The sequence below is a fragment of the Bos javanicus genome, chromosome 5 (assembly GCF_032452875.1).
Source record: "Bos javanicus breed banteng chromosome 5, ARS-OSU_banteng_1.0, whole genome shotgun sequence".
Lineage (NCBI taxonomy): Eukaryota > Metazoa > Chordata > Mammalia > Artiodactyla > Bovidae > Bos > Bos javanicus.
In genome coordinates, this window is record NC_083872.1 from 75,355,390 (window position 1) to 75,367,477 (window position 12,088).

Below are 12,088 nucleotides of genomic sequence, written 5' to 3' on the forward strand. Positions count from 1 at the left end.
GGGAAGGCAGGGGGAGGGGCGGGAGGGAGGTGCTAAAGGTGGGGGAAGCCAGGGTAGAATAAGAGAATAAGGGGACTGGGGGGTGGGACGTGGCACAGAACAGAAAGAACACAGCTGTGATGGGGTCAGGCCTCCCTCCCCCACCCCCTGCTGCATCTCAGAGGCTGCCCAGCAGCTAGCGTGTTCAGTCCCGCTCCCTGGCAGCAGGCAAGAATGTACCTGCGCGGCACGGCAAGTCTGCAGGCAGTGGCGGCTGAGGCTACCATAAAAGGAAACATTCCCATCCCTTCCAGAGGAGCCGTTTTCCCAGGGCTGTCCGGGCCTGGTCCCTGGGACGGCTGGAATTCCTCTGATTGTGTGAGGGGGAGTCAGATGCTGAAAGGCTGAACAACAGGAAGCAAAGGCCCCAGACACACACGTGTGGGCACACACACACAGTCACACTGTGCACACAGACCCACACGCACACACACAGGGTTGTGCACAAGTTGCATGTGGACATGCATACACATGAATGCAGAGAGCAGACGTGCCTGGGCACATGCGCAGAGCCATGAGTGCGCACACAGGCACATGTACACCTGTGGGTGCACACACACAGATAGACACTTACACAGAGGCCTGCACACACTTCACATCCCACTTCCAGAACCAAATGCTTCGTGTAAGCTTCATCCACTCCACCATCTCCAGCTCTCCCTGCTCTCTGACTTTTCACCTCCAACTCCTGAAGCCAAGGTACCACTGCCAACCCAGCCTAAAAGGAAACCCTCCAACCCTTGAATTTTACACTTAAAAGAAACCTTAATTTGCTTCACCAGAACATTGGCTGAGGCAAATACTTTTGCAGAGGAAACCTGACAGGAGGCGTTTCTGATTTCCTCAACTCTTGCCCCAACCACTGGGTGTCCCTAAATCCACCTGCCCACATCCCCCAGAATCTGTCGATTTCTCTCTTTTTACAGAAGGTTGGATCGGCACCTCTTAGGAGGCAGGCACTGCCCCTGGTCTGCACAAGCCTGTCTCACCGCATTTGGCTCTGTTCCTGCGCTCAGAAGCATCTCTTCTGGGTAGGGCTATTGTTTTTGTTTAGTCGCTCAGTCATGCCCAACTCTTTGCAACTCCATGGACCATAGCCCACCAGGCTCCTCTGTCCGTGGGATTTTCCAGGCAAGAATACTGGAGTGTGTTGCCATTTCCTTCTCCAGGGGATCTTCCTGAGCCAAGGATCAAACCCAGGGCTCCTGCATTGGCAGACAGATTCTTTACTGCTGAGCCACCAGGGGTCAGGCAGGAGATGGGGGAGGCTGGAGGGAATTCTCAGCGACTCTCCTCTGGCTCAGTTTACTGTGCTGGGGCCCCAGTGCATTCCGGCCAGAACTCTCCTTAACACACACTCCATAAGCTCTCCCCATACGGTCCTCTCTAGGGACACGGATCCTTGAGAGTCCAGCCCACTCCATTGTTTGCTCAAGTCCTTATTTGAGCCTGTGTGGAATGAAGGCTTATTTGAAAACACCCTTCCTTCCTCCACTATAGAGGAGACAGACAGACAGACAGATAGGAATCTGACAGCCCAGAACCAGGGAAGTGCACCCACCAGAGAAAATCCAGTTCTGGGAAACAGGCTCCCATAGGATGAAGACAGTAGCCTGACTTAGGGCCGCTGAACCTCTCCTGCCCTGGTCCTGCTTCGGCAGGGACAGGGTAGAGACAGGAACACGAATCTCTGCAGTGATTTTCAACTCTTTTAAAAGCCGCAGCAGGGACTTCCCTGGTAGTCAAGTGGTTGAGACTCTGCCTTCCAATGCAGGGGTTTCTGGTTCAATCCCTGGTCAGGGAGTTAGGATCTCACATAGCAAAAAACCAAAATGTTGAAACAATATTGTAACAAATTCAATACAGACTTTAAAAGCAGCAGCAGCCTTTCCTCAGGAAAAAATCTTCCTGAGTCCCCCATATGAAGCTACTGCTAAGTCACTTCAGTCGTGTCTGACTCTGTGCGACCCCGTAGACAGCAGCCCACCAACCTTCCCTGTCCCTCGGATTCTCCAGGCAAGAACACTGGAGTGGGTTGCCATTTCCTTCTCCAACACATGAAATTGAAAAGTGAAAGTGAAGTCGCTCAGTCGTGTCCGACCCTCAGCGACCCCATGGACTGCAGCCTTCCAGGCTCCTCCGTCCATGGGATTTTCCAGGCAAGAGGACTGGAAAAGTAGGAGATAAAAACCATAGCTGCTTGGAAGGTGGAGACAGGGTTCCTGGGAACACACTTTACAACTACTGGTCCATGTGTCTGGAGCCATGGGGGAGAGAATAAAGCCGCTGGCTTGGTGCCCTAGAGCCCAGGGCAGCACCCTCGTTCTGCACGTCCCCACAGGATGCCTGGCCCCTCAGCCTCCGGGCAATGCAAGGGCAGGGTTCCCTGGCAGCGCCGCTCTAAGGATCAAATGAGGCGGGTGCCTAAAGCCCGAGACACAGGGCAGGGTTTGGAGACTGACCAGAATGACCCCAGCTCTCTGCACCTTCCAGCTCTCCCAAATGCATGGCCTCCTCACAACGACAATGAGAAAGGTTTTAAGTTACATATCCAGTGATGAGGCCATTCCCTCCCTGGATTTTATTTTAAACCCCAAATGCCCTGAGGCCTTTTGGAGCCGATTTTGATGTCCACATGGACAGGTGTTTCCAGCCAGCTCAGGAGGCCCCATCGCAGGTTGTGGAGAGGGGCGGGGGGGGAGCCCCAGCCACAGGTATTTCAGGCCAGGTATAGGCTTTACAGGCTTCTGTGAGGGGCCTTCTCGCTCACTTCCTCTGAGAGAGGAGCTGCAGATTCTTGTCCATAAAAGGCCATGCGGCTCGCTCAGCCGTGATGTGACATCAGCCCCGACAGGAAGTATGGGAGGAAGGGAACAGGTCTGTTTCACCCACTGCGGCTGCCCAGGACTGACTCATTGGACGCTCACTCAGATAACGGCTGCTGGTCTTCCGCAGGGCTTCCCTCTGGGGGCACCTGGAACAGGGTTCTGCCTACAGGACCCGTCTTCAGATCAACCGGGTTTTTCTCCAGAACGGACTGAGATGTGGATACAGCCCAAGCAAAAATGAATTCACAGGGCAGTTGCAGCTTCGACAGCCCACCTGAATGGGTGAGAGATGGCACAACCAGTGGGCCTGCGACTGTCCACACCAAGGCGGCTGTTTTTTTTGCTAAAACTGCACAGCAGACCCCCAGGTCACCCGCTGTCAGACCCCTGCTCGGTGTTGCCTGGGACAGAAGCCTCGAGCTGTGGGGACAAATTCCAGGGCTGCAGGTTACTTCTCCTGAGACCCTCTCAGAGACAGCACTTTGGTCCCAGTGGGCAAAAACACCAGGCACTTTGCCGGGTGTAAAATGTGGAGAGACTTGTGGGTTTGAGCTCAGATGTGGGGGCTGGGAAGGTTCTAGACAACAGGTGGTCCCATCAACTGCATCTAGAAGTCAGGACACCAAGTCCTGAGAAACCCAATGACTTGGTCAAAGCATATAAGCTGGACCAAGAAGCCAGGCCTCCAGATTCTTCCCCACACTGCTCCGTTAGGCCAGGGCCTCAGGGCTGCCCGTGACATGCTATTCCCACTCACGAAGGGTCACGCCAGCCTTGCAAGCTGTCTGCTACTTTTTCCAAAGCCAGCCCAAGTTATGAGCTTGGGTTATTTAAGTGCATGGGAAGCAATCAGAGGTGAGGAAGAGAGGGGGCAAAATAATGCCTCCTGTTAGCGGGTTGCTGCCAAGCCTCGGCGGCCTTGTGTCACGGCACCCAGGGGAACCTACCAGCACCCCAATGCAGTCAGTGAGCGAGGAGAAAAACCCACTGGTGGCTCCCAAGCACATGGTGGTGTCACCAGCCGTGTTCTCTTCAGGAACAAAGGTGGGCCCAGACCAAGCAGACACTCGAAGCCAGAGAACCCCACTCGGTGCTTCTGCCCACGTTCTCCCCCTGTAGGGTCAGGGTATGAACTCTGCAGAGGCCCCAGTCCCCAGGCACAGGAGCCAGAGGTCTGGTAGGCCTACCCAACTAGCACCCCTGACAATTAGAAAGAAACTCAAGGGACTTCTCTTGAATTCTGTTAGGAGGCCCCAGATAAGCCCCTCTTGGTCAAAATGCTTCTGGTGGCTCACGCAGGTAAGCTCCTTGTGCACAGGTAAACCTGCCAAAACCACTGCTTCTGGCAGACAGGGCTAGAAGCAAGAACTTCTCAGAGTGGGGCTGCTGCTGAGGCAGCTCTCATGGGTCTGCCAGGATGGAGGGAGACTCAAAAGCCACATGTGGGTATAGATGGCCCACAGCAAAGGTCATGAGGACATCTGGAGAGACCTAACAACCCCTGAGGCCAGTTTTACCCTCTGAAATAACCCCTCATGGAAAAGGAAAGACAGGCAGGACTCCTGGACAGAGTGCACTAAGCCACAGGTCACAGCTCTGCAGCAGAGAGCACAGGTGGCAAAGACAAAGGGACACAAACAGGGAATGAGATGGACACCACCAGGCAAGCTCAGGACAAACCTGGCTTCAAGTTGGAGCACAAACAGCCCTCCCAGGAGACAGCGGGCTTTGCGAATGTCCCATTGATGGGTTTGGTCCAACTTAGAGAACCAGGAACACCAATGCTAAGGAGACAAACTGCAGTGGCACGTGAAGATGCGCCCAGCAGAAGCCAGGGGATCCAATGTCTCGAGAAGGACAATCAAATGAAATAAAAGATGGGCTTGGGACTGTGGGTCCAGTATTTGCCCCCACAACATAGCTTCTGTTCTTGGCTTTCAGATTAGAGGTCTGCCCTATTGTGTTTGCAGTCCATCTTGGGTTAGAGAGACAGCTCTTCAATAAGAGTCAGGAAATCCAGTTGGAATGACACCCCGAGCCCCAATCAGCACCACCTGTCTGCCAGAAGCACGGAGTTATTACAAAGGTCGACACTGGGCCATTAGCCTTGGTCAAGACTAGAGGAATTTTACAGAAGCCACTGATGTTATCCTAAGTTTTACGCCTGCAGACTCTCAGCTCCCTTATCTCTTTAGTTTGGAGGAATTTATCTTGTTCTCCTCTGATAGCTTAATTCCAGAAATCAGGCAAGCAAAGGAAAGCAATCCTTTCCTCCAAGCGCACCAGTGTCCAGCCCTGACATATCGGGACACACTCGAGGTCTCCAGCCAAGAACTTGAGAAAACAGGAAAAACAAGCCTGTAGGCAGCAGAGAGGTTAAAAGCACAAAGCAGCTTAGCCTTTAGAGACGTTGCAGGTGAGTTTTTGTTGTTTGCATGTTGCGGGGAGGGAGATGTGAAGTAACAGAGACATGGGGCCAAGTTCTCGGCCACCCGCAAAGTTTCAGGTTCCGAGAGGTCACTTCTTTCTTCTCTCCCACTTCAGTCAGCCCAAAGCAAAGCAAAGCCGGCCTGCTGGGTTGAATCAAAAACAAAACAAAAAAAGCAAGCCAAGAGCTGAATCCTTGAAAAGGACTCATTAACCACAGATTCCTCTTCTAAAAAGAACATTTTATAGAAATGAGACTGACAGGCGTGACCACATTGTAAGTAGGCAGCCTCATTTCAGGAGCTGACTTTCCTTCCCGGGGGGCCTCACCAAGCATCCTCTACGCGGGGGCTCTGGTGTTGGGGTGGCAGGCCCAGGGCTGCCTGTCACGATGCCCCTCTGGTAGCCCACCAGCACATAAACAGAGGACTGCTCCAGAGCCAGGGAGGAACTGTCTCTCGTGTGCACGACACCCTCCGGAAGACCCACCCTCGAGGCCTCATCAACCCCAAGGCCCAAGGACCAGATCAGACAAGCCGGGGGCTGCATCTGCCAGCACACGCCTGTGTATCACGTGGTGACTGCGGGGATGGCAGCTAGATGAGCCACTTCCTGTCCATGTCGGTACCCAGAGCCTGGCCTCTCGGAGGAGGCTCACCGAGGAGACTTTAAGAAGCCACCTGAGGAAGCGTTTGCTTATCACCTTCTTCAAGCAAGTGGGAGAGTGTGTGATGAGCAGTTCTTGCAGAAGGCAGGGACTGATCATTCAAGACATTGCATCTCCAGGCCCCACTGCTACCTTCTATTGGACATTCGTCACAGGACACAGCCTCTCGTTCGATCCTTGGAGTAACCCTGCCAGTTCCTTTATCCAGTCAAGAGGCAGACGAGAAAATGAAGGCCCAGAGTCGACCCCAATCGGTCAGGACACAACAGGGCCAGACTCCAACTAGCCCAAACCCCGTGCTCTCTTCTCCACACACTTTCTGCTCACAAGGCAAGTCTCTCCTTCAAGCTAAGGCCCAGAGAGACCCAGCAGACTAGACTCCTCTGATGATCTGCTCCAGAAGCGCCGTGTCATCTGTCAAAGCTGGACCCCCCACCCTCCTGCTGTGGTGTATCTGCCTGCCTCTCAGGCCCCCAACCCCAGCAGGGCTGCATCCAGCACAGCCGGCTGGCAGGAGTGACAGTGGGGTGGCAGGGGCGACAGAGTGCGGCCCTAGGGTAAGCCGCTGCCTCCAGGCCTCCCTGCAGACAGCGGGGCCTTTGTGTGCAGCCGGCTGGCGGGGCTCCCTGGCAGGGCCCGAGCCTCCTGGCCGGCACATTCCTGCCTAAGTAGAATCGTCATATCTGCAGCTTCCTCGGCTGCCTGTCCTGTGAGTCTGCTTTATGCAGGGACTGTTGAAGCACTTCCAACACAGCACCTCTGGAAGACCTTAGAGGGTGGACAGCTCCATGGGAACAACAGTCGCCAAGGCTGGGTGAAGGCAGAAAGAGGGCCCTAACCCACCAAGCCAACAGAGAGCATCCCTCCAACTCCAGCCAGGGAGGAGGACCAGTGGTGAGCCCTGGAGGAGGGGTACCAGGGTGGGAGTGGGACAACTGGCTTCTGGGGCTGTCTCTCTGGGGGCCTTTGGACAGTCAGTTAACATTTCTGGGCCTGTCCTTCTACCTGTGAGGCAGGAGGACTGTCCTCAAATGTGAAGAGAATGATCAAATTCTACCCTTCTTTGCTTACCTAGAAAGGTTACTCAAGCACCGAGAGGCAGGTGGACACTCACCCAGCCCTTGGTGACCAACCACCCTAGGGCAGCCTCCACTGAGGAGCAGAGGTGGGACTAACGTGGAGCAAAGGGTTAAATAGTTCTCGGATGAGTTCAGGTCTGGAATGTGAGCAGACCCTGCTGTCCGAGCTCATTAGAACACCAGAGTCACCAAAAGTGAACCAAACCCGGTATTCTAACTCATTAACAGAGAAGGGAGTCCTTTTCTTCTCCTCCTGGGGGAGATAACTGAGCTCTAATTCTTTAACTGGCTGGGTCTCCAGTGAAAACACAGGCAGTCTTTCCCACAGAGGGAGACTCCCAAATTCCCCCCAGGGCAGCCCCTGGTACCCTGTCCCCCAGAGCTGATATACGCCTTCAGTCTTCTCATCCTTCCGGCCTCAGATCATTCAAAACCTTCCGCTTTTTACAGAATCCTTAGGAACGCGTCAACCACAGGTAGGAAGACCCAGTAATGCCCAGTACAACAAATTAACCCAATGGGAAAGCCAAGGTTGGGAGGGTGAACCTACCAAGTCACCACAACTTTAATTAAACCCAAGGCTGAGGATTAAAACAAACAAAACTGGGCCAGGCACACCTGGGCAGTGCCATAACCATTTATTGACACATACCTGCCAGCCTTTCCACAGGATCTGACCTCCACGGGGAGTTCCGAGGTGACTTTCTGACCACCCCAGGCCCCAGCGGCAACATCTTCTAAACTCTCAAGACACCTGACACTTGCTGCAGTCGTGCTGACAGCAGGTATAGGTGGCATCTCATCCTGTTATCCAGCTTTGCCCACAGATCTCTGTGTACAAACATGTCAGTCTCTCTGCCCAGATTGCCAGCACTTCCAGTGCCAGAATAATGTACTCAAGTACTCTGGCACTTTCCATCTCCTACCTCCATAGCCTAATCTTGAGTACCATGTGCCGCCATGCCTCATCTTGTGCCCAAGGCAGACTGCACTAATCTACCCCAGCATTCTCTGGCACTGAGTCTCAGAGCCTTGCCAACACAGGGCTAGGCAAGGCACTACTGATTGATCGGAGCTGACACTTGGAACAAAATCCATCTGCAATACTTAGTCCAAAAGTTCTGAAGTAAGTGGGGGCAATTTTGCGCCCCCAGGGAACATTCAATAGTTATGTCTGGGGGCATTTTTGATTGTCACAACTGGAGAGGGAGGGTGCTATTGGCATCGAGTGGGCAGAAGCCAGGATGCTGCTAAGCATCCCATAATACTCAGGATAAGTCCCACCCCCACCCAGCCTGCAACAACAGAGTATCCAGCCCAAATGTCAGTGGTGCCAGTTTGAGAAACTCTGGCTTAGTCTAACAAATAGATAGAAAAACCATATAATTTATCATCCAAACTGGGGTGCTTCTGAAAGTAAGACAGCAGTGTCAATACTAACTGCAAGACAGCAGCAGGCATAAATCAGGCCTACAGGCAGACCAGAGCATTTAAGAGATGAAAGGCAAGGGAGGTCCCTAGGAGAAGTCAAAGAGCTCCTCTCATAAAAGTCCCCAGACAAAGCCACCAACTCCCCTATTTGGCAGAATAAATACCAGTATGTCATAAGCCACAGCCAGCTGAGGGACGAAATCTTTTTCTAGTTCTCATTTAAAGAAAAAGCAGAAAAGGAACTGTCTGGCTGTGCCTTTTAGGATGTGTGTGTCAGAGAACAGACTTGTGTTTCTCAAAGCCAGGGGGGCTGCGTGTATTAAGTAAAACACTCTCTCCAAAAGAGAGAAGCTGATTCTAACAACCTGAGGACCCCAATGCTCCACTGTTATTACCTGACTTAGGGCAAGAACCAAAAGACTCCTCCTGGGAACTTTCTTTATTGGTGAGCCATCTTGTCATAAAAGGGCAACTTCTGTTAATTAACTTCCTCCCTATTGTCTCAAGAACAAGAAATCTGTTGCCGATTGCTTTGCTGGTCAACTATGTGAAACGAGAGGGAACTTGGAAATGTCCCTGGTTAACATGGGGGCTGAAGAGCTGCACCGAGTCCAGCATGAGGCAGAGAGTGGGTGAAAACTTCTCAGTCTGAGGTTCAGAAAATACATGGACCCAGCACCTACACAGATAACTAAAGAGAAGCACTAAGACCCTAGGTTCCTCATGCCTGCAGATGTATTTCCTATCCCTGTTCTCCAAAAGATGAAAACACCCACCCATTTGCCCTCATAATTTGAGGCAGCTCCTTGGTTCCTGTCAAGGCCATTCCATTACAGCCAAGACTTCCTGCTCAACACAAAGGAAAGCTCCAATCCTCTGCAAGTTCCCTTTTCCTTTTTTCCCCAGCTGCTTCCAACCTGTAGAGCTGACTTTTGTCCCTCAAAATTATCACAGTTGAACACATAACTTGGGCAAATCTCTTTAGGAAGAAGTCCTACAGGTTGTTAAAAAAAAGGCTAGCAGTCTAATTTCAGAAATTCCAATTCCTGGAGCCATGCTATAGTATATCACTACGTTATTCTTATCATAATGGCTTGACGAGAAGTGAAAAAGCCCACTTGCTAGAAAAAAAACCTTTTGGGTTCAGGATCCAGGTATGGGAACATGCTCTAACTCAGCAATGCAGAGCTCAAGAAGACTCCAGCCTGCATGAGGCCAATTATAAGAGCCAGGAGAAAACTGACTCATAACCTCTGGAGACAGACTCGGGCTCTTCTGGAATCCACAAAATGTTCTCCCATCAGACTCTTCTAGTTAGCACTCTGAAACCAATATCCTACTTTAAAACTAAAAGGCTGGCTTCCTCAAGGAATTTCGATAGACGTGAACATGAGCCAAAGGGGAGGTCAAACTTGTACATCCTACCTAATTCACCAAGTTTGGTGATGAAACACCTTCCACAGCACTGTGTGGATGGTACAAGACAGACCCACATGTTGCCATTTTAAACCACTAAACCAGGGATAAAATTAACGCAAGACTCATCACCACCACTGCCTAGATTGACTATTAAGATTAAAGAAAAAATAAAAACAGGATGCCCATGTAATAAGTAAGACATGAAAAACCACTATCAGTATAAGATATAAGAATGTAACCCTATGCTAAGTAGTTGGCTAAGCTCTGAGAATATAAAGGCAACATGGGCCTGGTCCACACCTAAGTCAAAGTATTACCAGGGTTAGCCCAGACATCCTCCCTAGCTGGCAGTAATACTTCAGTCATGTCTTTAACAAGAGTAGAGACTTGCCAGCTATTGCAAGGCAGATGGAACAGCCATGGTGGTGTGAAGCAGAAAGGCCTATCGGAGAAATATAAGGAGTTCCATGCAACCAGGAAGTTGGAGAGGTAGGCAGCAGGCCAATTAAAAAAGGGACAGTGTAAGATGAATCAGGTTCCAGGCTTGGGTGATCGGGTGGATGGAGAAATGGCATCTAGGAGCAGTGGGCTGGCGGCAATCAGCTAATAGAGCTGGTCCTCAGCAGGAAAGTGATGGCAAAGCCACTGAAGCAGGTGGGGCCATGGTCCAGAGGATGAGACCTTGAGAAGCAACAGGTGTTAATAGGGGAGAAGACGTGAATGGGGCCGTAAGATTAGGGAACCATAAAATCGCCGGAAGGAAGGGCTTTCAAAAGGAAGTGGTCAAGACTGTCCAATCCTAGGAGAGGTTAAGTAAGATAAGAAGCCAGAGCTCCACAGAAGGGAGGATGGGCTTTACCAGACAGTCTGGGAGGGCAGCAGATGACATGCAGGGGCAGGAGTATGGCTGAGAAGTGCTGAATGGAGGCACTGAGCGTGGATACTTCCCCTAAAGAGTTTCACTGTGATGGAGGAGGGCAGAGACAACCTACAGAGGGCACAGAATCCAGGAGAGACTTTGTCTGTTTTTTTTAAAAGACGTAATAACTCACACATGTTTCCAGACTGTGGAGAAGAGAGGAAGAGGTTAAAATCATGGAGGAAAGGGAATAACAGGTAGAAAAGGCGGCCTGGAAGTCAGAGAACTGGCACAGGAGCTCTTGATCAGAATGAGAAATTGGGAAAATAATTAGGAAATGCACTTTTTTTTAAAGCTTCTACAATATTCTATCAACATATAAACATCTCCTTTGACAGCCACCAGTCTTGGCTCTCATGCAGTGGCTTACAGACCTCGATGCACAGCCCCCTCACCAGCACCAGTGATAACCAATCCACAGGATCACCAGGGCTTTGAACATGAAGGAGCACCTGCAAAGTTGCCGACGAGGCTGCAGGTAAAGACAGACCCTTGGAAGGCTGAGGGACTCACCTTGCATCATACTCCTATAGGCGGTGTCTGTGATAGCGTAAATGTGGGGGGGCATCTCATGCCTCTTCTTGCCCTTGTACATTTCCACGATCTCTTCGGAATAGATGGGCAGGTTCTTATAAGGGTTGATGACCACACAGAACAGGCCTGAATAGGTCTGAAAAGAGTGACAAACGGGAATGGGTTAGGAAGTTTGACTCACAATGTCATGGAAATCCTGTAGCAAAATGTCTGCTGCCTCCAAGGATCCCAAGTCAGCCTGATGTGAAAGCACCTCCTGGAGCCCCTGGTTTTCCAGGTCCTGCTCCAGCAGACCTGCTGAGGCATGGGGGCATCACCAACATTTCTGCTTTTTCAGTGGGGGGCCTCCCTTGACTGCAAGACTGCTGCCAGCTGTGCGCGTCAACAAGCATGTGCTTTGGGCAAGATACGGGGCAAGCTTCATGGACAGTAGGAGTCCAGTTGTGAAACTGAGATGTAAGGACAATAAGAGATGTGTTTGCCTTCGTGAGAGACGCACAAAGGGAAAAGGATGCAGCTGCAGCAAGCTAACTGTGTGAAGATACAAATTATTCTATCCTGAGGGACTTTCCAAGATATTTAAGCCAAAACTTTTCCAGCATTGGGAAAGACTCATTATGTTCCTCAACCATATAGATCCTTTGTGGGAGAGTAGATCACAGACAGATAACCCCTCCCTGGAATCTTCCAGAGACAATAACATGAAGATCTCTTAAAAAAAAAAAAAAGACCACTATCCTGTCCC

General features: G+C 51.2%; 1 protein-coding gene across 1 annotated transcript in view; it reads right to left on the bottom strand.

Moving 5' to 3' along the window:
* Positions 1 to 12,088, bottom strand: part of MYH9 (myosin heavy chain 9) — an 86,159-nt gene that overhangs the window by 39,787 nt on the left and 34,284 nt on the right. Inside the window, exon 3 of the mRNA XM_061417352.1 lies at positions 11,323 to 11,479. Coding sequence (XP_061273336.1) covers positions 11,323 to 11,479 — 157 coding nt within the window. The remainder of the gene's footprint in view (positions 1 to 11,322; positions 11,480 to 12,088) is intronic.